Source organism: Stenella coeruleoalba (genome assembly GCF_951394435.1).
Source record: "Stenella coeruleoalba genome assembly, chromosome: 16".
NCBI classification, from domain to species: domain Eukaryota; kingdom Metazoa; phylum Chordata; class Mammalia; order Artiodactyla; family Delphinidae; genus Stenella; species Stenella coeruleoalba.
Genome location: NC_137162.1, coordinates 58,650,332 through 58,673,785, shown reverse-complemented (window position 1 = coordinate 58,673,785; position 23,454 = coordinate 58,650,332). Strand labels below are relative to the sequence as shown.

The window sequence follows — 23,454 nt, the reverse complement described above, 5'->3', positions numbered from 1 at the left end:
TCAGGAATGGGCTGGAGTGAGAAGGGTGGGGTTGGGAGGTGTTAGTGGAAAAGGGAGAGTAGCTTGGGCAGTGAATGAGAGGGGGTCCTTAGTCCCAAATTAAAAATTTTCAAGAGCCTGGGAACGGAGAAGCTCGCTTTCCCTACCACAGTTCCTCTTGATCGTCTGTGGCAGGAACTCAGTGGTTCTTGGTATTATTCAGTGTTCTTTAGGTCTAACTTTATATTAAATTTCAGAAGTGTTTCAGGTCCTGGAAAAGCATGTAAAAAGGAGTCTTTTAGGTTGTCCTTCTGACTTCTGGTATATGTGGCAGAGTGCCAAGGCACTATGGTTTTTCTCATTTAAAACCTGAACTCATCAGAGTTTTGCAGTAAAACGGACCAGAGCAGGAGGGTATCAGATCCCTGACAGCTGTCCCCAAAGCTACATGACTAGATCTGGTCTTTTTTATATTCACTCTTTAAAAAAAAGAACAACAACAAAAACAGAGAAGAGATTGGTGGAGACTTTTCTTGTTCCCAAATTTGAGATTTTACAGAGAACAGTACTTATTGAGGGTACAGTTTTTTTCTCTTCTATTTCATACCCAGAGTATATTCTGAGTACTTAGACCTACATAACAAGGTTTAACAAAAAGCTTTATGGTACATAGTGTAGTTGACCCCAGAGTTATGATTATTTTTACCCTTTATAAATATATCTCAAAATTGCTTCTTAGTCCTAGTTGTTCATTGAATTTGTTTATATTATAGCCGATGTTAGTATACTTCTTTTGTTGCTTATGTCAGAATTCTGTCAATTCCATAACAAACACTGCCCTTCAAAAGAAATTCTTAAGAGACCAAAATATTTGTTCCCACAGACATTTTTGCTTTTAATAGATATGACATTAAAATGTATTGTGTTTAAATGATTCTTTACAATTTGCTCTATTCCAGAAAGAATTTAAGGTGGCCCTCTCAGTGACTGTTTTAAATCTCCAAAATTGTCTAAAATTCATGCTCTTAAAAACTTTGGTAACTAATTGAAATTCCCAGTGTAAAAATGCAGCTTCATTGCAAATTTGCCATTGATTATTTTTAGGAGAAAATGAGCATCTCTTAATGTTAAATTCTTGATATTCTCACATCTCATACTCAGGACTAAATTAGTCACATCCTGAGAATCAGATTCTTTCCTTGAAGCATGGTGACCACGCTTTATTAGGGAGAAAAAAGCAGTGACTTTTGAGGATACTGAATAGAGCAAAACTAGTTTTTCTATCGTGTTTCAAATCATTTTGGGGCAGTGGAGAATAAAAGCAGTTATTTAGGTTAGTGAGGATTATGAATTTGATTTATAGAGCTAATTTTCTGGGCAGTATTAACCAAGCCAGAATTGGCAAGGCAAAAGATTTGCTGACTACTGTAAAAGGTTAGTGGAATCTTCGGCAACTCTCTTTGGTAAAAGAAAAAAATTCTTGAATTTCATCTAATAGAAAATAATGAGGTTTGAGATCAAACTGTGTTTCTATGACTGAGCCCCTTAATTTATAAAATTAAATTACATTAAAAATTGAAGTTCAATGAAGCAATGAAGGAAAAAATGCCTAAAATAGAACCTAACATGTAGGAAGTGCTCAATTAAGATTAGTTTCCTAACTGGTAGCCTTTAATGCTAGAATAGACACTGAAAAATTTCTGATCTTTGTTTCCCCTTGAATTGAGATTTCTGAAATGTTATAAGTATCTATTGTTTTTTTTCACTGAAAATATAAGTGTATTAGAGAAATGGTTATTAATAGATTTTAAATTAAGTATTTTTCCATGGCTATAATTCCTCTTCTTCAGAATGTGCACAATACTTCCTAGGTGAGAGATCATGAATTTTTTTTAAAATCTGTATCTAGACAAAGTCCTATAACTGGTATTAGACCTTAAAGGCTATCCGACTCTCTGAGGTTGGGTGTTGCCTGCGACTCTCTTTAAAAAGATATTGATTTGGGCCTTGCTAATTTGGAATTAAGCTAAAGTTGACTTTTGAAGACAAGGTTTGCTGTACAGATTAATTTGAACTAGATGAAGGAAGAGCAAATATTTAAACCATTTGAGAATCAAAGCACTTAAAAAATGCCACTTGTCTACTTACAGCACTAATGACAGATGGATTTTGAAATAGATCCTCTTATGACTGCCTTTTATTGATAGATAGCTATCATAATTTCATATAACTTGATAATAAAAATATTTTATTTCCATTTTTTCAGTAATTTAGTTCACTTCTTTTCAGTTGCCATGGCTGAGAATTTGTTATTTAGAGCCTTAGATAGCCAAATCTGTATCTGTTTAGATGGGGAAAGAGGGAGTCCAAAGCTGAGAGTCCTGTAATTTGAATAGGTACTTTGGAAAAGCTGGTGTCAGGCTGCTGACCTTAAGCCTAATTATGAGTGCTCCCAACGCTTATTGGTGCTGCTGCTGGGTTTTGTTTGAATTGGAAGTGGGGATGCTCCTAGTGCCCCCATGTGGAAAACTGGTGGCACCACACCTTGAAGAACCCCGGTTTGCAGGACTGGAAATTGAAAAAAGGTAGGGATTTAAGGCGTTGCCTAGAGTTTCAGAGGTTAACTCTGTGCTTTGATGGATGGGCTCTGTAAGATCCAGTTCCCTAAGCAAAAGGGAGAGAGGCTGTCTTTTAAGGTGTTAAATAGACTTAAGAGATGGCCAGTCTGTCAGTTGTGAGGATGGGTACATGCATATTTGTTATATTGTTTTCTGTATATCTATTTACTTAAAAAACTTTATTAAAACATATGTATATTTTAAAAGTGATTAGTCTGTTGTTTGGACTTCTCATGTTATATCCTGGGAGATTTTATGCTAGTTTTATGCAAGTCATTATGAATCCTGATTTTAAACAATAAATTGAGACCCAATTTATTATTTTATCCTGCCTCTTCTTCCAGATTAGGGACGGTAAGGGAACTAAGGATGAGGAGTGGCAGGGAAGGCCCGAAAGACACTTCTTTCTTGTATTACATTTGGTGGTTTACTTGTGGAATTAAAACTGAATTGCTAGATTAAAATTTTCAGCTTTCTTCCAGCCAGTAATTCCAGGTTTTTCAGATTAAACATAGTGAAACATCAAGCAGTGTGTGTATATTTCAAAACAAGATGTAGAAGAACTGTGGTTTGTGGTGCCACATGCTAATGAGGCTTTCCTGAAGCGGGGAGAGCTTTGGCAGGGCTGCAGTAGATGATTGTTGACTAGTGGAAAGGCTGATAATGAGGCATGTGACAAGAGGACTTTTTCCAGCTGAAGACATTGAACATCTTTTGGCTTGAGCAGTTTTACCAGTTTTCACAGTTTAGCAATAGGGAGACTAGGAAACAGAATTAACTGAAGATTTGCATGCAAGATGCTGCATTTTGACAGAAATAAGCGTTATGGTGTGATGAGAATACTTTTAAGGCTGTTGTAGGACTACCGTAGCTATTGTATGTTAATGGTGTAACTTCTCTGTCTTACTTTGTATCATGGTATCTTAGTTTTTGCAAAGAAAATACTTGTGGTATTTTTCTTCAAAAGGACACTGAAGCCATGAAGAGAGCGTTGGCCTCCATAGACTCCAAACTGAACCAGGCTAAAGGTTGGCTCCGTGACCCCAGTGCCTCCCCAGGTAACCCTCTGGTTCTACTTTTCTGATAGATAACAGCAAAAAGCTAAAAACCAGGCAAACAAAAGACAAAGAAAAGAGAAAAATCATTTTGTAATCTCATAATCCTGAGATAAATACTGCAACATTTAGGGGCATACTCCATTCTCTGATAGTTTTGACTAATTGAAGTATTACTGGTCCTTAAAAGGATGAAGGGCATAGACTACCTCTCATCACAGAGGAATAAAGCAAAGTGAACTGGGCATTCTTTGCCAAATTATTGGTTCACCCCTTCCCTGAATCAGAAAGGTAATTATTTTGAATGAAAGCTCTTCTTTTCTAGTTCCCGTTGGGCAGATTTCCATTTACGTCAACAGAGTACTTAATTAAGCAGATGAAATGATGATGCTAACAAGAATTGGGAAGCAAAGTTGACTTGTATAAAGATAAGACCCAAATAGGTTATTGAGCTAGGCATTATGGATTTTCTAATCTAATATTTATTCAGTTTTAGATTAATATTTGAATGAATGTGAAAAGCCTAATGGAGTTTAGAGGCGTTGAGTACTATTGAATTGTTAGAGCCTACTTTCATCATTCACATGCTTACCACAAACTGCTTATTATCTCCAGATGGGTATGGTTCCAAGGATCTTTTTGAGCAGTCTCTGTGGTTAAAACCTCAGCCTATGGTTGTAAGGGCAGTGCTTGGCTGTTAGCTATCAGATGTATTGCCTTCTATTCACTTGTCATTTAAAATCATCCATTCCTTCATGAATGAAATGACTTGTAAAGCAACCTTTCTAAATAATTAATGGATCAACAATGTAGATATTGAACAGCTCTCTCTCTCTCTCTCTCTCTCTCTTTTTTTTTTTTGGCTGCGCCACCTGGCTTGAGGAATCTCAATTCCCCGACCAGGGATCGAACCCAGGCCGTGGTAGTGAAAGCCTGGAATCCTAACCACTAGGCCACCAGGGAACTCCCTTGAAAATCTCTTTGTTTTAGGTGATGCTGGTGAACAGGCCATCAGGCAGATCTTAGATGAAGCTGGAAAAGTTGGTGAACTCTGTGCAGGCAAAGAACGCAGGGAGATCCTGGGAACCTGCAAAATGCTAGGGCAGATGACTGATCAAGTGGCTGACCTCCGAGCCAGGTAAAGTTCCTCTGCTCTCACCAGAGCAGTAGTGGTAACAGTTGGGATCTCGCTCCTGATGGAGTGATTCAGAAAGCAAGTTTCTGTGAATTTTACTGAATTCTCTTTGGCTAATAGATAACGTAGATATTATATTCTACTAATTCTTTTGAGATTGGAGTGAATTTTCCTTTTGTTGAACTTTTAAAATATGTAGATGCCTTATCGTAAAGTTGAAATCTGTTTTTTTAGTTTCTAGCCATAAGCTTATGAAAAATAAGGTGCATAGATATCTTTTATGAAGGCTGGATAGAAAAAAAACATAAAGAGTGAAAACGTTGGAATTATTTCACATGTCATTTTAAAAATCAGTTAAATAGATTATCCTCTACGTTGGTCATTTCTAGGCTCTTTTGAGTTTCTATTTCATCATTATTCATTTGGTTTTATAATTCTTTTACCTATCTCTTACCCACCTCAAGTCTTGGCTTTTAGGATCCACCCCCATTCCCCCAAATTAAATATGTATAGTTTGCTATTAAGAAAACTCAGTATAATATAGGTTTGTTTGGAACTCATACATATAGTTAATGAAGTTCTAAAAGATTCTCATATTTATGGAATTTTATAGTACGGACATTGTGAAAAATTGAGGTATGATGACACACTAGTATAAATGAAATTTAATTTTGCTTCAAGATTGTCATGAAACGTCTTGAGATAATTGGAATACAGTATAAGGTCTCCCTACAAACTAAGGCTTCAGGAACACACCTTGACGTGTTGCACACCATTACACCTAGCCTCAAATGTATTAACATAATGGACTTAAGAATATAGTTTTTTTTTTGCAGTACGCGGGCCTCTCACTGTTGTGGCCTCTCCCGCTGTGGAGCACAGGCTCCCGACGCGCAGGCCCAGCAGCCATGGCTCATGGGCACAGCCGCTCCACAGCATGTGGGATTCTCCCAGACCGGGGCACGAACCCATGTCCCCTGCATCGGCAGGCGGACTCCCAACCACTGCGCCACCAGGGAAGCCCAAGAATATAGTTCTTAAAGGAGTGGTTCCTGACCTTTCTTGGACCAAGGTCATTTTCATAATTTGATGAAAGCCATTAATCTCTACCTAAAAAGTTACATATAAACATGCCCATACAATACTATATGTAATTTCCAGAGGTTCATGGATTCACTGTAGCCCTGGAAGCTCCACGGGCTTCAGGTTAAGAGCCTTTACCTTAAAGGGAAGAAGGAACAGCATAAATAAATGTGATCTCATTGAGTGCAGTGGGCCTTTTCTCTTGCTGTGAAGCAGTCTCCTCTGCCATGAGCATGCCAAGAACTTTACAGAAAGGACAAAAAAGAAGTTCTGTTCCCATCTGGAGAAATGCCAATGCAGTTTGACAAGATTCTTGGCTCTTCTAATTTCTCACTGCTGGCTCTTTTGTCTGCAGCCTTTTCACAGTGTGGTAGACAGTTTTCAGTTGGAATTCTCAAATACACAGTTGTATGTATTTAGAGAAAGATGAATCTGAGCAAGAGAACGAGGTAGTTGCTGTACAGGACCGACCATAAATCTGTAAAGAGAAAAGGTTGGAACAGTGAGGAGCCTCAATGGGCCTGCTTCACACTGGAGTCTGCGATAGCCTTTCGCAATGAAAGATTACAAAGCTGTCTCCTTGTTATCCTTTCTTAAATATGCCTAGCTTTCTAACAGCTTAGTGGCTGAAACTCAGTAACAATTTCCTCTTTGGTATTCTTCTATTCAGTCACCTAGAGTTTCTAGGGTTGTAAGTATATATTTTCCCCTCCATGGTACTCAAACTTTTTATTTTGAATGAAAAATTATGCAACCCATAAATATTTTTACTTTTTCACAGTTGGACTCTTATACAAACAACGTTCCTCATAATGAATTAGTAGATTTGAAGGAAAAAAGCAAATTAAAACATAAAAAGTATATTTCCAAAAGTCTTAGACTCCTCTGCCATGTAAAAGGGAGGTGTCAAGTACAAGTAAAAAGTATATATATATATACCTGGCAGTAAATATTATTGAGTTCACTACCTCAAATATTGGTATACATGAAAAACATATAAATTTAAAAAGAGGATAGGTAGATGAATGACACACCCATACTATTATTAAGGGAAGCAAAGATGTTTTGTAGTCTATCCTAAAATCAGAAACTCAGGTTATGATGATCAGCCATTCCATTCAACCAAATGATAAAGTTGCCACCCCTATCATTGAGTTTACCAGGCTGGGTGGATTCAAAAATATGAGTATAAAAAGATGGCAAATCTTACTTTGCTATGACCTGGGAAGTCTCTAACAAAGGGAAAACAAATTTCTACTAACTCACATCATTTTTTTGTAGTAGCAGCATACCACTTCTGAGAGAGGAAAATAGTGAAATTAGTTCTTTAGGAACATGATGAGAAATAATGGTTTCTTGTCCTTGTGTGCCCTTTTCCCTCAGTACTATCTGGTTTTGATACTTATAGTTTGCATAGGAGTGGAAGGTAGATATTTAAGATTACCATTAGGTTATGATAATGACAACTCTGTAATAACAATAGTCACATATGTGTATTGCTTTATTGCCAAAGTATTTTCAAGTATTTCTTTTTGCTTGATGCCACTCTGTTTGATAAGCAGGGCCAGTATTATTACCTACCTACCCCTCATTTTCTAAGTTAGAAAACTGAAGCCCAAGGAAGTTAAACATTGTACCCAAGGTTCCTCAGGTAGCAGGAGCCAGGATTTGAACAGACATCTACTTGGTCCCAGTGTGGTGTGCTTTCAGTAGCACTATGTGTGCTGCCTCCTGAAACATTTTCAATGTATACTTGCCCATAAATAAGATAATCTAATGGGCTGTTTATTTCTAAAGCATACGTACTATGGTAACAAAACCTTCCATAGCAATAAGATCACAAGCACATTTCCCCCCTGAAGATTAGGTTTGATTATGTAATCACCACCAAGAGGAAAATCATTATCAAAATGTGCAAGTCTGGTCTTTAAAGTGGTTATGCAGTTCCTTGAAGCTACTGTGTATTATTTTTAAGAGCAAAGGAGAAATTAGATGGTTTGGGTGTTTTGCTTTGTCTCTCTCTGTGTTTCCTTGTGTTATCGCAGATTTAGTAGAAAAGGAAAAGGACAAACATGTTAGTAAAAGAACATATACTGTGCTTTTAGTAATATTTTGCCATTAAGAATTTGAGAGAGTACAACAGCAGCATCTATCTGTTTGAGCAGAGGACAAGGAGCCTCACCGGTGGCCATGCAGAAAGCCCAGCAGGTGTCTCAGGGTCTGGATGTGCTCACAGCAAAAGTGGAAAATGCAGCCCGCAAGCTGGAAGCCATGACCAACTCAAAGCAGAGCATTGCGAAGAAGATTGATGCTGCTCAGGTAGCGATGATGATTTTTAGCAAGGGTGGGAAATAAAGGAGAAAGAGAAATGTTCCATAAATATCCTGTATCCCTCTCCCCCTAACTTTCTATGGGTGGATAATGGGTGTTTCTAAGTGATAACTGATACAACACTAGTTGCCAATGTTAACACGTCCCCTACCACCACAGGCTTAAGGCTAATGTTTATCCATATTTTGAAATAGAGATCTTAATTTTGAATTCTTCAGTTAGTTAAAAGTAAGCATTCTGAGTACCATTCCCCTAGCTCCTGATGGAGATTACAGTATGTTAAACCTGTTATTCATCTCAGAATTCACAACTGTGTTTGGTCATAGCAATGTAAAAGGGTTAAAGCTTTCTGATATTACTCTACTATAAAATGATTTTCAAGCATTTCATGAAGAAACATAAATGTTTAAGAAACTGAAGAATTAATAAGGTGTGATTAATTCAAAGCTAAAGCTCATGAAGATATTTTATCCTAATGAGAAAGAAAAAAATCATTTTTAAAAAGATGAAGGGGGACTTCCCTGGAGGTCCAGTGGTTAAGACTCCGAGCTTCCACTGCAGGGGGCATGGATTCGATCCTTGGTCTGGGAACTAGGATCCTGCATGCCGCACGTGCAAATATTAATATCTCTATAAATAAATAGCTGAAGGATTGATTTGGTTTTGCCTGAGTAAGAACTGGTGTAAAATAATAAGGATCAGCATTATAGAAACAATTGCTGGTATGCCTTATGGTTACTTTTTTTTTTTTTTTTTTTTGGTGGTACGCGGGCCTCTCACTGTTGTGGCCTCTCCCGTTGCGGAGCACAGGCTCCGGATGTGCAGGCTCAGCAGCCATGGCTCACGGGCCTAGCCGCTCTGCGGCATGTGGGATCCTCCCGGACCAGGGCACGAACCCGTGTCCCCTGCATTGGCAGGCGGACTCTCAACCACTGCGCCATCAGGGAAGCCCTTATGATTACTTTTGAAATATTTCTGATGGCCTTGTTAAGTTTAGTAAAATTGGTTCATGAGTAGATCACAGTGTGCTTCTTTTCTATTTCTTTGTGTGTAGAATTGGCTTGCAGATCCAAATGGTGGACCAGAAGGAGAAGAACAGATTCGAGGGGCTTTGGCTGAAGCTCGGAAGATAGCAGAATTGTGTGATGATCCTAAAGAGAGAGATGACATTCTACGTTCTCTTGGAGAAATATCTGCTCTGACTTCTAAACTAGCAGATCTACGAAGACAGTATGTATTTAATCAATTAAATTGTCCTTTACTCTCTCTCTTTTTCCCCCTAATCACATATATAGTTGAAATTTATAAGTTAAATGCACATATGATACTCTTCCATTGTCTTCTTATTGATTCTTTGTGACGTGGTGAGGGCAGATATTTTTAAATTAATAATTTTAGGATACTAAGAACTATTTTTTAAAAAAATATTTTTAAGAGATCTATTTTTAAAATTAATTAATTAATTTATTTATTTATTTGGCTGTGCTGGGTCTTCGTTGCGGCATGCGGGATGTTTAGCTGCAGCATGTGAACTCTTAGTTGCGGCATGAAGGATCTAGTTCCTTGACCAGGGATTGAACCCAGACCCCCTGCATTGGGAGCACAGAGTCTTAGCCACTGGACCACCAGGGAAATCCCTGAGATCCATTTTTTAAAATTTCTAAGCTAGGACGTACTACTACACCATGTTTGTGACTTGTCTGTTTCCCAGGCATATGAGGAAAATAACTTTTGTGGCTAGCTATGAAAAGCTTTGTGTGTGTGTGTGTGTGTGTGTGTGTGTGTGTTGGGGTGGGATGGGGAGGCATAAGAAGATAGTTTCTTCCTTGACCAGCAGTGTTACTTCTTATGTAGCAATTATAAAAGATCCTTAAATATAACATCCTCACTGCAGGTTCTTCTCTTAAGGGGATTTTTTTTTTTTTTTAAATCGGTGAGACAGATAAGGCTTTCATAGCATCTACTTTGATTGTATAGAAAAGAAGTGTCACTTTCTCCTTTTGAAAGATATTTTTCTGTCTTAAAAAAAAAAACTTCATCATATGCTAAAAAGAACATTAAAAAAGTGTACAATGGCAAAAGTAAGAGTTGCTTCTCTCCCACCTCAGTCCTCCAGTCACTTCTCCAGGAATAACCATAGTCAAGTATCTTGTGAGATTCGACTTTTCATTTAACTTGTGTATTTCACTCCCTATTCTTCCACAGGAGAGTGCCTAACCTTTTTCCACAGAGGTACTTTAGAGTCCTTTCAAATCTTATATTGGGTAAGAGACCAACGTTAGCTAAGAAAGCAGACTTCTGCCTCAGACCTTGAAATAGGAATGAGTGGGAGCAGGGTGGGTATACTTTAGGCAGGAGGTTGTGGTGATAGAGAGCAGCTTAAGTAATAGCTCAAGTTTGATTCTATATCAAGCTCAGTCATTTGGGGGGTCACTATTTTATACCCCAAATATAAAATTATGTAGGTGGGAAAATGTATAATTGGACAATTGTAAAGTAATATATGTCTACAAATTTTGGTCTCTGTTCATTAATATTGGCTAATTAATATAGTCTTTACATTTTTACTAGATTTAAAAATACTCAGAGGAGGAAACTATGTTCTCAGGATCCTAACACAGGTCCATATACATAGCAGGCACTCATTAATGTTTCTTAATGATGAAGAGAGAATTAATGATAATAGTGATAACAGCAGACCAAGTTTGGTCACATGCCATCATTACTTATTCCTATTATCTATCAATCAATCAATCTATCTATCTATCCATCTATCTATCTGTCTATCTAAAACTTCCAGGCAGCAGGAGTAGCTATGATCAGAACCATAGTAATTATCTTCTTTGTCCAGCTTTATAATGGAGAAAGTATGAAAGTTTAGAATCATAAAGGAACTTTTAAGATAGTATCTAAATTAGTCATTCTGTCAGGTAGACTAAGATTTGCATTTTTATCGGTGAGCCAGATGTGATTATCCTGAAGTTTACTTTTCTATGACCTAGTGGACTTGAGATATAAAATGAGTCAGATTTGAGATGGCAGGCTCAGGGGCCACCTAACCTAGTGATGACTGATCGAGCTCAGCTTACCAAATGGTTGAGCTTGGTTGAGCCAGACTGACCAAACTCATATTTAACTACAACATATTTAACTGTCTTAACGAGGCAAAACAATCAGAATTTATATTATTAATTTCTGATTTAAGGGTCAAATAGATAAATCCCTCTCCTTTCAAACCAAGTTAATAATAATCATTAGCAGTTTGTCATCTCATTAGCATTTGTATTAGCAATTAAGTCATCTCAATGTAAAGAGTGTCTTTGTGTGACAGGATGGCTATTTTTTTTCTGCAGGGGAAAAGGAGATTCCCCAGAGGCCCGAGCATTGGCCAAACAGGTGGCCACGGCCCTACAGAACTTGCAGACCAAAACCAACAAGGCAGTGGCCAACAGCAGACCTGCCAAAGCAGCTGTCCACCTTGAGGGCAAGATTGAGCAGGCTCAGCGGTGGATTGATAATCCCACAGTGGATGACCGGGGAGTTGGTAAGATCATCACTGCACTTATTAATCCTCATTAAACTTATTACAGTGAAGATAAGCAAGTTGTTGATAGAGATCCTGTATCATCTGTAATTAGGTACAGAAGGGGTTCTTTAGCCACTGGTGAGTAAGTCATTCCACAGTGTGACTCCATCTCCAAATGTAGCCAATAAATTTCCTGTGATTTAATCAAGAAGTATTAATAAATAAATGATTTTGCTGCAGGCAAATAGAAAATTCCTCAGGTTGCAGCTGAAACTTTGAGCTAATTATTTCCAGTCTATGTATACTTTCATTCTGTTGTATTTCTGTTATTACAGTCCTTAGTTAAGTTCACAGTTAAATATAATTTTTGAAAATAAGTAAAAGACACTTAACTACCAAGGTTGTTTTCAGTTGTGAGGGCTCCTGTATCACACAATCACCTGTAGAGTTGCTAACCTAAAATTTTGATTTTTGAGAGATTTTAGGAATGGATCTATAAGAATTTAGGTTGTATTATGATAGCAAGCTGAAAGATCTATTTATTTCATTTGCTGTATTCATTGGAAAAAGATAAAATTTTTAATTGGTGATTCCCAGTGTGGGGGAATCAGGCAGACATATAGTTTACTGGTGGAGGAATAAATTGGTACAAATTTTCTGAGTGGCAATTTGGAATTATATGTCAAGAGCTTTAAAAAAGTTCATACCCATTGACTCAGCTATTTGACTTACAGGAATTTATTCTAAAAATAATTAGAGATGTTTCTAAGGAGTTACATATGAGAATATGTAAATAGTGTAAATATTTAATAATATTAACAGTTATGGTTCATATGATAAAATGTTGCATAGAGTTAGATCATGATTTTTGAATAATATTTAATGATGTAGAAAAATGCTCACGTTAAATAAAAAGAAGCAAGGAGTAAAAGTTAATGTATAGTATGATCCCGGTTTTATAAAAGAGAAATGTATGTATGTATAGGAGCATGCAATGCATTCAAAAAGACTGGAAGGAAATGGTCAAATATATCAGTCTCCAAGTGATGGGATTATGGGTAGTTTATATTTTTTTACGTTTTTTATATTTCCCCAGTTTTTTGTCTTGATAGGGGAAAAAACCCCACTAACCCCACTAAATGTATTATTAAGAAAAGAAATCCTTACCAGAATGGCACAGTGGTTGGCTTCTCCTGGTCTATGTGAGTTTCAGTGTTTTCCTCTTGGTGCAGGTCAGGCTGCCATCCGAGGGCTTGTGGCCGAAGGTCATCGTCTGGCAAATGTCATGATGGGGCCTTATCGCCAAGATCTTCTTGCAAAGTGTGACCGAGTGGACCAGCTGACGGCCCAGCTGGCTGACCTGGCTGCCAGAGGGGAAGGGGAGAGTCCTCAGGCGAGAGCCCTTGCATCTCAGCTCCAAGACTCTTTAAAGGTAGAACTTGGGAGCACATATCATTACATTTCTTTCTTTCTTTTTTTTAGAAATAAATTTATTTATTTAATTTTTGGCTGCGTTGGGTCTTTGTTGTTGTGCACGGGCTTTCTCGAGTTGTGGCGAGCGGGGGCTGCTCTTCATTGCAGTGTGCGGGCTTCTCATTGCGGTAGCTTCTCTTGTTGCGGAGCTTGGGCTCTAGGTGCACGGGCTTCAGTAGTTGTGGTGCACAGGCTTCAGTAGTTGTGGCACGCGAGCTCAGTAGTTGTGGCTCGCGGGCTCTAGAGCTCAGGCTCAGTAGTTGTGGCGCATGGGCTTAGTTGCTCTGCAGCATGTGGGTTCTTCCTGGACCAGGGCTCAAACCCATGTCCGCTGCATTGACAGGCGGATTCTTTTTTTTTTTTTTTTTTAAGACTAATGGGGAAAACTCCCCATTGCCTATTTTTTTATTTTTATTTATTTATTTTTGGCTGCATTGTGTCTTCATTGTTGCACGCAGGCTTTCTCTAGTTGCATCGAGTGGGGACTACTCTTGGTTGCGGTGCGCGGGCTTGTCATTGTGGTGGCTTCTCTTGTTGTGGAGCACAGGCTCATTACATTTCTTATGCTTACTATTATTCAAAAATTAGGAGGGAGAGTTTTTAAAAAATATAATTTCTTGAGTCTAGGGAAAGTGAAAAAAGTGTGATCAAGAATATAAGGAGGGGCTTCCCTGGTGGCGCAGTGGTTAAGAAACCGCCTGCCAATGCAGGGGACACGGGTTTGAGCCCTGGTCCAGGAAGATCCCACATGCTGCAGAGTAACTAAGCCCGCACTCCATAACTACTGAGCCTGTGCTCTAGAGCCTGTGAGCCGCAACTACTGAGCCCGCGTGCCACTACTGAAGCCCACACGCCTAGAGCCCAAGCTCCGCAAGAAAAGAAGCCACTGTAACGAGAAGCCTGCACACCGCAATGAAGAGTAGCCCCTGCTCGCCACGACTAGAGAAAGCCTGTGCACAGCAATGAAGACCCAATGCAGCCAAAAATTAAATAAATAAATAAAATTTTTAAAAAAAGAATATAAGGAAATCCAGAGCTTATTAAGGAAAAGCTTACTAGTGTGTGATAGCAATTAAAATTGTGTTTCTCAAGCTTCACTCAATCAAGGGCTCTTTCATATTTGCTCTACCATGTATCACCTATACTTTTTTATTTAGTCAGTATTTTTCTTAAAATGGACTCCTTTTTTAAACTTTATTTAAAAGAAAAGTTTATAAAAATCCTGAAATCAGGAGTTTGAGTTAGTTATATTTTTTCTAATATTCTATAAAAGAAACACACAATTATTAAAATAAAAACATTTGTCTGTGTAACACCTATATTCATTTCAGATACCACCAGCCAGTGCATGCTACCCACCTTGAGAAACATTGGGGGTGATTGATCCTTCTTCGAGTATTAATCTAGAATAAAACTTAGATTGGACAAAGTGTGATAATTATGAAAAGGAGTTTTTTCATGACTTCTGAGAATCTTCTGCTTTTGACCCATGTTAAAATAAAAAATGGATTCATATATTGGTTATCAAGTTTTTCTAGAAGCTTATTTGAAATATCCAGAAAAATTCCATTATTGATTTCTTTCATCTAAATATAAGAAGTTGCTTAGAAATTTGGCACTGCATCCACCAAACAGTCCTTACAGTTACTGTAATTATGTCAGGCCCCTCCAGCACTGGGATTGTTGAGGAGCTCTGTCTCATCTCATGGTCTTCTTTGGGCTCAACCCCATGATTCTTAGTATTATTCTTAGGGGCCATCAAGAAAGGAAGTAAGATTTCTTGTTTGGGTGGAACAGTCTAGGGAAATGTGGGTCATGTGGGCAGGATTCACTTCTTACACCTGTTTCATGCTAGCTCAGTGCTTTGTACACAGTTGATACTCATAGCTGATAAAGTTGAATGAAACACCAAATGAATGAATGTGTCAGTGAAGGAAGGACAATGGCAGATGTGCTTTTTGGATATTTCTGGAAATTTTAATTTTTAAACAATGTTTTAAAGGATCTGAAAGCCCGGATGCAGGAGGCCATGACTCAGGAGGTGTCAGATGTTTTCAGTGATACTACAACTCCCATCAAGCTGTTGGCAGTGGCAGCCACTGCCCCTCCTGATGCACCCAATAGGGAAGAGGTGGGTATCTGAGGTCTTCCATTTCTTCTGTTGGCCAGCCATGTGTATATGTATATGTATGTGTATGTGTATGTGTATATGTATATGTATGTGTATGTGTGTGTGTAAAGGTAAAATGTGACTGCAGTGTATGTCAGGAGTGGTTGGGAAATTGTGGATGAAGGGTGGAAAGGTAGAAGAGGGAAGAAAGGCCTTGCCACTTCTTCTTTCAGTCACCAGGTATGTTGCTTAGGAATGTCTTTAGGACATGTCTTCACTTGCAAGCAGTAGAAGACCTGACTGTCAGAGATGAAAACAAGTGGGTTTTATTTTCATCACATAACAAGAAACATGGAGCTAGGTAGCCTTGGCATTGGTTCAGCAGCTTGATGCCATGAAAGCTGGTATCTCTCTGATTTTCTTGATCTTTTCCTCATGATGTGAGATGCTGATGCAGCCCTAGGCATTATGTTCAAGGCAGTAAGAAATGAGCAGTGGGGGCATTCCAGTCACAACTAGAATAACTGTCCCTCTAGTTATAACCTTCCTTTTAGTGTCCCCTTAGGACACTTTATTCTCCAGACAGAAGTCAGGGCAATTCTTTTAAATCATTTGATGTCATTCTTTTACTCAAACCCTTCAGATTACTCCTCCCTGTCCCAGAGTGAAGCCAGAGTCCTTACAATGAACAGTAAGGCCAGTGATGTGCTGGTAGACACAGGAAAAAACAAAACAAAACAAAAACAAAAACAAGAAGGCCCTGATTTGTAATGTTTGTTAATTTCCATGATGTAAATATTCCCATGATGGCTGTTTCAATGTGAAGTCACTGTAAGCAGAGTCGGGAAGAGATGGGCACATTTGGCTCTTATGAGCTTGTGTGAGTTGATACCAGCAGCTTCGTCACACCACTGCATCTGGTCCGCCATCTACTTGTCTGACCTTGTGTGGTGCCTCTCTTCCCCCTCATGCTCCTGTCTCTGCATTGATCTTCTTGCGTTGTATTCCCAATATTCCTTGTTTATGTTTGTATGTTCTAACCTTGGGGCCCTTGCTGTTGTTCTCTCTGGTCCTCCCACAGATAACTGCAGGTATTGTTCGCTCACTTTCCTCAGCTCTCTACTGAAATGTCACTTTGGGGTCACCACCTAAGATCGCAACCCCACCCCAAGCCCATCCCAAGAAATTCCCTAATCTCCATATCCTACATTTCTCCTTCGTGTTTATCAACACTTACATATTTACCTCGTTTTCCTCACGTTAGCATGAAAGCTCCATGTGGGCAGGGATTTTGTTTTGTCATTACTTTATTCCCATTTCTTAGAACAATGTCTGACACATCCTTGGTGCTGAATAAATGAAAGTAAACGCTCACCCAGAAATCCTCCAGGAGACTTTTGTGTATGTCTCATTGGCTAGAATGCTGTCACATGGCTACCTCACTGCAAAGGAATCTAGGAAAGCAAGTATTTGTTTTTCCATCCTCTATAGTATTGGTAGTGAAGGAGAAAGGGTTGGGTCAGGCACCCAAGACAATGTAGAACTGGTGAGCAGACGTTTATGTTATTCTTATTTGCTAATGACCCCCATTTTCTTTCTCTAGCCTAGGTTGCTGGTCAGTTCAGCTCATGGTCCCCTTAGGCTGGGGTGATGTGCTGTGTTTTCATTCCGGACATCTGAGTGTCTGATGAGCAGACAAAACTGTCTGCTGGTAATCTCTACCTAGATGCTGCATGGGTACCTCAGCATGTGTTGTCCTCCTGTTTTCTTCCAGCTGGAAATTTGTGAGTCGCCACTGACTCTTCCCTTCATCTTCCCACATCTATAAAGTAAGACAAGCTAATTTGATCTCACAAATACATCTTGAATTCTCTCTAATTTTTATTCATGTTGCCACGGCTCTAGTTCTGATCCTTGTTCCCTGCTGCCTTTATAACTACACAGCTGAGACTGGTCTTTGAATCCATCACTAGGGCACGAATAAAATAAAAATACAGATCTGACCCTGATATTTTCCTGCTTAACCTTTCAGTGGCCCTTCCTTTTCACATAGGAGAAAGCCAGAGCTCTGTGATCTGGCTTCTAATACTCCCTCTACCCCTGTTTCCCACAAACCCCACCTCTCAGTTCATGCCCCAGCAATACCTCATTGCTTATAGTTTCCTGCGTACTCTGTCCTTTCTTTTCTCCATGTCTTTGTTCTTTCTGTCTCTCTACCTAATTATTGTCCCCTTATCTCTTTTGGCTAATTTCTGTTTATCCTTTATTCTAGTATCCTTCACTTCCTGGATAGTCTAAGTGCCTTACTTTTTCCTCCCTAGTATCAATGCTTAGTTTTATTATTGCACATAGCACACAACTATTGTAGGTATCTGTTTATGGGCCTTTTTAACCCTGCTAGGATGTGAGATCCTTGAGATGCAGAAATTATGTCTTATTCATCTTTGTATCTTCAGCACCTGTTCCAGGGCCTGGCACATAGTAGGTGCTCAGTACAGTTTGGTTGAGTGACAAGAAAAGCAAGCTAAGCAGTTGGGTAAATCAGAGGGAGCAGCAGACATAGACTGGGGTTGAGATGGTGAACCAAAGTTGGCAAAGCCTTATAGATTCAGAGTGGGAGACCAGCCAAGGAGAGAAACAAGGACTGAGGCCAGGAGAAGAGGACCAGGGGGCTAGAGATTTAGGAAGAGATCCTGAGCATTAAATGGCAAGAACCCAGCTGGCTGAATCCAAACAAGAGGTCAGAATGGGGAAGAGACTTGCGTGCATAAACATAGAACCCTGGCAATGAGACTGGAGCCTGCTGTTGGACCAGGAGACCTTCAGAGATTGTCTGCTGGGAGCCAGAACTTGTCTCCAAGTAGGGGCAGGTAGACCTCCAGGAGGAGGCAAAGAAGAGGGTAGATTCTGCCAGGCAGTTCCTAATGTGCTCTGTGTATAATATAAAGCTCACCCAGGGCTGTTGGATATACCTTGCCTCAAGCATCAATTCTAATAATGTGATCCAAACAAATGACAGAAGAACTTTCGTGTCTAAGTTAAATTGTCCCCTTCGTGGTATGTGACCTTGCATAATATCCATGTCGAAGAAGAAGTTAACTTTTTAACAATATGTGAACTGAATGAACAATTCAGTAGATGGTTTTGCATTTGGGGTGATGGAAGTCAGCCATCCTTACCCTTGTGTCAGGCGTGGGTGTGAGCACCAGCTATCATTTTTCCCATGGAGGTCAGGGGCAGAGCTTTTACAACATTAATGGTAATGGGATATGTGAGGGAAGCTGCCCTGAGGAGGCTGGAGCTCTGGTTAGGACTCTGGATATTCTTGGCCTTTAATGCATCCAGCCACCTGCACTGGAACCTGGAGTAGGTTTTTCTATACTCTTCAAACTAGGGGATAAGCCTTTTGTGAACAGGGATTATTTAAGTCTTTGGATTCTGTGAACTCCTTATTGCAGACTGCACAGCACTGTACGTCCTGTTTGCACCTGGTAAGCATTGACTGCGCTGAAATTCAACGGTGTGTGTGCACTTGCCTGGATGCATGTGATGCTTATGGCCAAACCTCTGAGGAGATACGGCAAGGCCAAGACTCGATGTGACTGTTGTCTTATTAACTTGTAAAGTCTTTGCTGAAGCAGTTGCTGCCTCTGCTTAAAGAGAGACTTTTTCTTAGGCTGCCTGACCCATTTTATTGCAATAAATTTTCTTAATGTCTTTGTTTGTTCCTCAAGGTATTTGATGAGAGGGCAGCTAACTTTGAAAACCATTCAGGAAGGCTTGGAGCCACAGCAGAGAAGGCGGCTGCTGTTGGAACTGCTAATAAATCAACGGTGGAAGGCATTCAGGCCTCAGTGAAGACAGCCCGAGAACTCACACCCCAGGTGGGTTTCACTCCCCCTTCATCATGTCAGTACACACCATATTGAGTAAAGAAGGTTAGTTACAGAACAGTTTCTATACATTTTTGAACACTTACTATAAAATATCATGAAAGAATCCACACATACCCTTAATGTCTAAATCATTTTTATATTGTTTGAATTTTTTTACAGTGATCATGATTAGTTTTGAAAGTAGAAAAAACTAGTAAAGCACCCCCCTCCCATGCATAATTAGGGAAAAATTCAATAATCTTGGGAGGTTAGTTTATTTTGATTTTAGAGCTTATGCCTTTCCCCACATCTCTTTGATGGTATTTTAAAAATTTTAGATGTGGCCATAATTTTTCTTTTTTATTTAATTATATAACCAAGATGTAGCTAATGTACTGTAAACAGAATATTGGAAGAGTGGGAACAAAAGAAAACAACTTGGACAGGAATTAAAGTTCTAGTACATGATAGATGTTCTTAAAAGATCTCTTCAACATCGTTTAGTGTGATGTTTGTGCATTGTTTTCTTCCATTAAAATTACTGAAAATTCATTATCTTTTCATTCATTTATTCAGCAGATATTTCTTGAGTGCCTGTGGTACATTAGGAACTGTCTGGGCTTTAGAAATCTATGATACTAGATTTGGTGGGGAGCTTGTAGGCAGAGACAGGGGAAATAAGCTTGTCTCTTAATTGTTCAACTTTTGCCAATGTGGCATGTTAACAAGTTAGATTCTCTTGAAAAATCATACTTGTCTAGCTTTTTAAAAAAAATGTCCATAAAATATGAACATGTCTAACTTTCCTTAAAAATTTCCATAAAACATGGAACATAAAACATAGGATTTCTCTATAAAACTGAGATTTCTGAAAAAACAGGAACAGAGCACTAGGCTTAAGGCACTAACTATGGAAAGAGCAAGGACTTTGTAGACAGATCTGGATTCGAATCCTCTGTCACTTTGAGTTTCCTTGTGTAAAATGGAGATAATTCCTTCCTAGTGGATTGTTCTGAGGATTAAGAAGATGCTTGTGCAGCCTATAACTTATCAAATACTCAGTAAATGTTAGTTCCTTCCCCAAGTGCTGCAACTGACTAGCTGGGAGCTCTTGAGCAAGTCACTTAAATTTTCTGCGTCTTGGTTTTTGCAGCTGTGAAGTGGAGAGATTACTGTCCTTTCACTCTCACAGGCTTGTTGTGAGGATTTAGTAAGACAGTGGATGTGAAAGCACTTTGTTAACTGTAGACAGTTATTATTATTTAAAGGAACATTTATTTATTTATTTATTTATTTATTTATTTATTGGCTGCATTGGGTCTTCGTTGCTGCGCGCGGGCTTTCTCTAGTTGTGGTGAGTGGGGGCTACTCTTCGTTGCGGTGCATGGGCTTCTCGTTGCGGTGGCTTCTCTTGTTGCGGAGCACGGGCTCTAGGTGTGCGGGTTTCAGTAGTTGTGGCACGTGGGCTCAGTAGTTGTGGCACGTGGGCTCAGTAGTTGTGGCTCGCGGGCTCTAGAGGGCAGGCTCTGTAGTTGTGGCACATGGGCTTAGTTGCCCTGCGGCATGTAGGATCTTCCCAGACCTGAGATCAAACCCGTGTCCCCTGCATTGGCAGGTGGATTCTTAACCACTGCGCCACCAGGAAAGTCCGACAGTTATTTTTAATAAATATTTATAAATCTGTTTTAAGTAATCTTTAGTATCATTCTTAATGGTGCTTTTTAAGATGAGGCTTAAGTATCTGTCCGTTTTGTATATGTTCAGAAGTATCAAGCAAACACCCGTTTACTTTGTCACTTTATTACCTTCTTAAAATCAGGCTGTAACTGTAAAATCTTTTGTGAGGGCCCATTCTGGGGAGCTGTTTATGAGACCAAAACTAAAGTGCTTGGTCTGAAAAGAGACTCACCGATTTTTGGCCTTATAGTGCCACCTGTAGGTAAAGAGGGGGAAGCTTTGCTGAAGGTTTATATTTGAGTGGTGGTTAAAGGTTGTTTTGTCATTGCCAGGTCGTCTCAGCGGCTCGCATCTTACTTAGGAATCCCGGAAATCAAGCTGCTTATGAACATTTTGAGACCATGAAGAACCAGTGGATCGATAATGTTGAAAAAATGACAGGTAGAGTTATGTGCAAAATTCTTCCTGTCTGATCCATGAGACTGAGAAACTCAAACAGGACCAGTTATGTTACTCAGCTGTAATTGGATAAAGGGACCGTCATGTGCTCGACAGTGTACTTGGCCCTGATTAAGGCCGCTGAGCAGCAGCGGCTTCTCATTCAAGCCTTGCAACTTTGTCCGAAGAGAGACTCTTTGAGTCTCTTTGATTTTAATGTGGCCCTCCCGGTGTGATGTTTATTGTTACAGCTCCTATCTTCTCTGAATAGTGTCTTTTCTCTGTCTGAGCCAGAGTTTGGTTTCAGAGGCTGAGAGGCGGTGTTTGTGGATACAGTAAGTGTCCCTGTCATTTTCAGCAGGTTCACATTTCAAGGAACCACAATAGCTACCATTTAATACAACTTGTCTCAGAGTTTCCTCCAACTTATCAACTACGTAGTTTTTTTTTTAAAAAAAGGAGAAACCAACAACTGACAAACCTGTGTCTGTGCGATAGAGGTGGCACCTCTGAATCTTCTCCATTCTCTTTGGAGGGAGGGATGGGAGAGGAAGAGATGAGGAATGTAGGCTCTTCGGCTTCCCTGCAGAACCTGCTGGGACAGGGGTCCATAGCAGCCAGAGATGAAAGTGGAGCTCCTGAGGTGTCTGAAGAGAGGTAACAGAAACAAGAAACAGGCTGTTAGGGTTATTGGTATCCTCTGCGTGGCTCATCTTGGGCACTGCAAGCTGCCAATAAGCAACAGATGGCTGGGGAGTGAGACGGGAAGGGAGAAAATACTGTTAACAGATAATGTGGTGCTGATGCGGTGAAGGTTTCAGACGCAATCCTTGTTTCCTCCTGATGTCAAAGCGTTTCTGGTTGTCTGTGGTAGATACAAGAAGGCTGGTGACCACGGTTGGTATAAATGCTGTGAGTCTGTATGGCCTCCTGGGCTACATTCTCACTTTTTTTTTTTACAATGGTGATCACCTGGAAGCTTTTGATTGTGTAAGAAGGGTTTTGAGCTGAAGGTGAGAATTATGGGTGTTGTACTTTCACGTGAGAAATTTGAGTGGACAACAGGGTTTTGGAGTCTCTGTTCTTCTAAAATAGAAACTAAATTCCATTTCTGTTCTCCGGACAGGGCTGGTGGACGAAGCCATTGACACCAAATCTCTGTTGGATGCTTCCGAAGAAGCAATTAAAAAAGACCTGGACAAGTGTAAAGTCGCCATGGCCAATATTCAGCCTCAGATGCTGGTCGCTGGGGCAACCAGCATTGCTCGTCGGGCCAACCGGATCCTGCTGGTTGCTAAGAGGGAGGTGGAGAACTCTGAGGATCCCAAGTTCCGAGAGGCCGTGAAAGCCGCCTCTGACGAATTGAGCAAAACCATCTCCCCAATGGTGGTGGATGCAAAGGCTGTGGCAGGAAACATTTCTGACCCTGGTAAGCAATGCATGGTGTGGTTCACCTCAGCTGAGAGGTTAATTCAGGAAGCTGACAGGGTGGGGAGAGAAGATGCACCCCACAACCATGACACAACCTGGGAGCAAAAACTACAGATACTTAGTTTGAGGATAGTATATTAAGCTTTCTCTGTTCAAAATATGTTGGACAGAATATTTTCTGCAATATTGGCAGGGTTATTGTAAGTTAGTTTCTCTGGACCAACTTCCCTGTGCTTTTTTTTTTTAATTTTATTTTTTATTTGTTTCTGGCTGCGTTGGGTCTTCCTTGCTGTGTGTGGGCTTTCTCTAGTTGCGGCGACCGGGGGCTACTCTTCATCGCAGTATGTGGGCTTCACATTGCTGTGGCTTCTGTTGTTGTGGAGTATGGGCTCTAGGCACGCGGGCTTCACTAGTTGTGGCTCGCGGGCTCAGTAGTTGTGGCTTGTGGGCTCTAGAGCGCAGGCTCAGTAGTTGTGGCGCACGGGCTTAGTTGCTCCGTGACATGTGGGATCTTCCCGGACCAGGGATTGAACCTGTGTCCGCAGGCGGATTCTTAACCACTGCACCACCAGGGAAGTCTCTCTGTGCTTTCTTAATGTCTGATTAAATAACTCCTGGTCCTGTTTAGTCATTATTTTGGAAATTTCTCAAAAGATGCATAATAACCAATTTATCAACCATTTAGCTTATATAACTGGCATACCTTCTGCTTTTCTTAAAATG

The 23,454-nt window shown here is 39.9% G+C and overlaps 1 protein-coding gene across 2 annotated transcripts in view; it reads left to right on the top strand.

The window, feature by feature from the left end:
• The window catches only part of VCL (vinculin), a 101,762-nt gene that overhangs the window by 65,134 nt on the left and 13,174 nt on the right, over positions 1–23,454 (top strand). For both annotated transcript variants that reach the window (XM_079900684.1, XM_079900685.1), the window contains exons 7-16: positions 3,565–3,655; positions 4,643–4,790; positions 8,036–8,189; positions 9,256–9,431; positions 11,555–11,745; positions 12,960–13,159; positions 15,203–15,331; positions 19,045–19,194; positions 21,195–21,303; positions 22,427–22,729. In XM_079900684.1, coding sequence (XP_079756810.1) covers positions 3,565–3,655; positions 4,643–4,790; positions 8,036–8,189; positions 9,256–9,431; positions 11,555–11,745; positions 12,960–13,159; positions 15,203–15,331; positions 19,045–19,194; positions 21,195–21,303; positions 22,427–22,729 — 1,651 coding nt within the window. The remainder of the gene's footprint in view (positions 1–3,564; positions 3,656–4,642; positions 4,791–8,035; positions 8,190–9,255; positions 9,432–11,554; positions 11,746–12,959; positions 13,160–15,202; positions 15,332–19,044; positions 19,195–21,194; positions 21,304–22,426; positions 22,730–23,454) is intronic.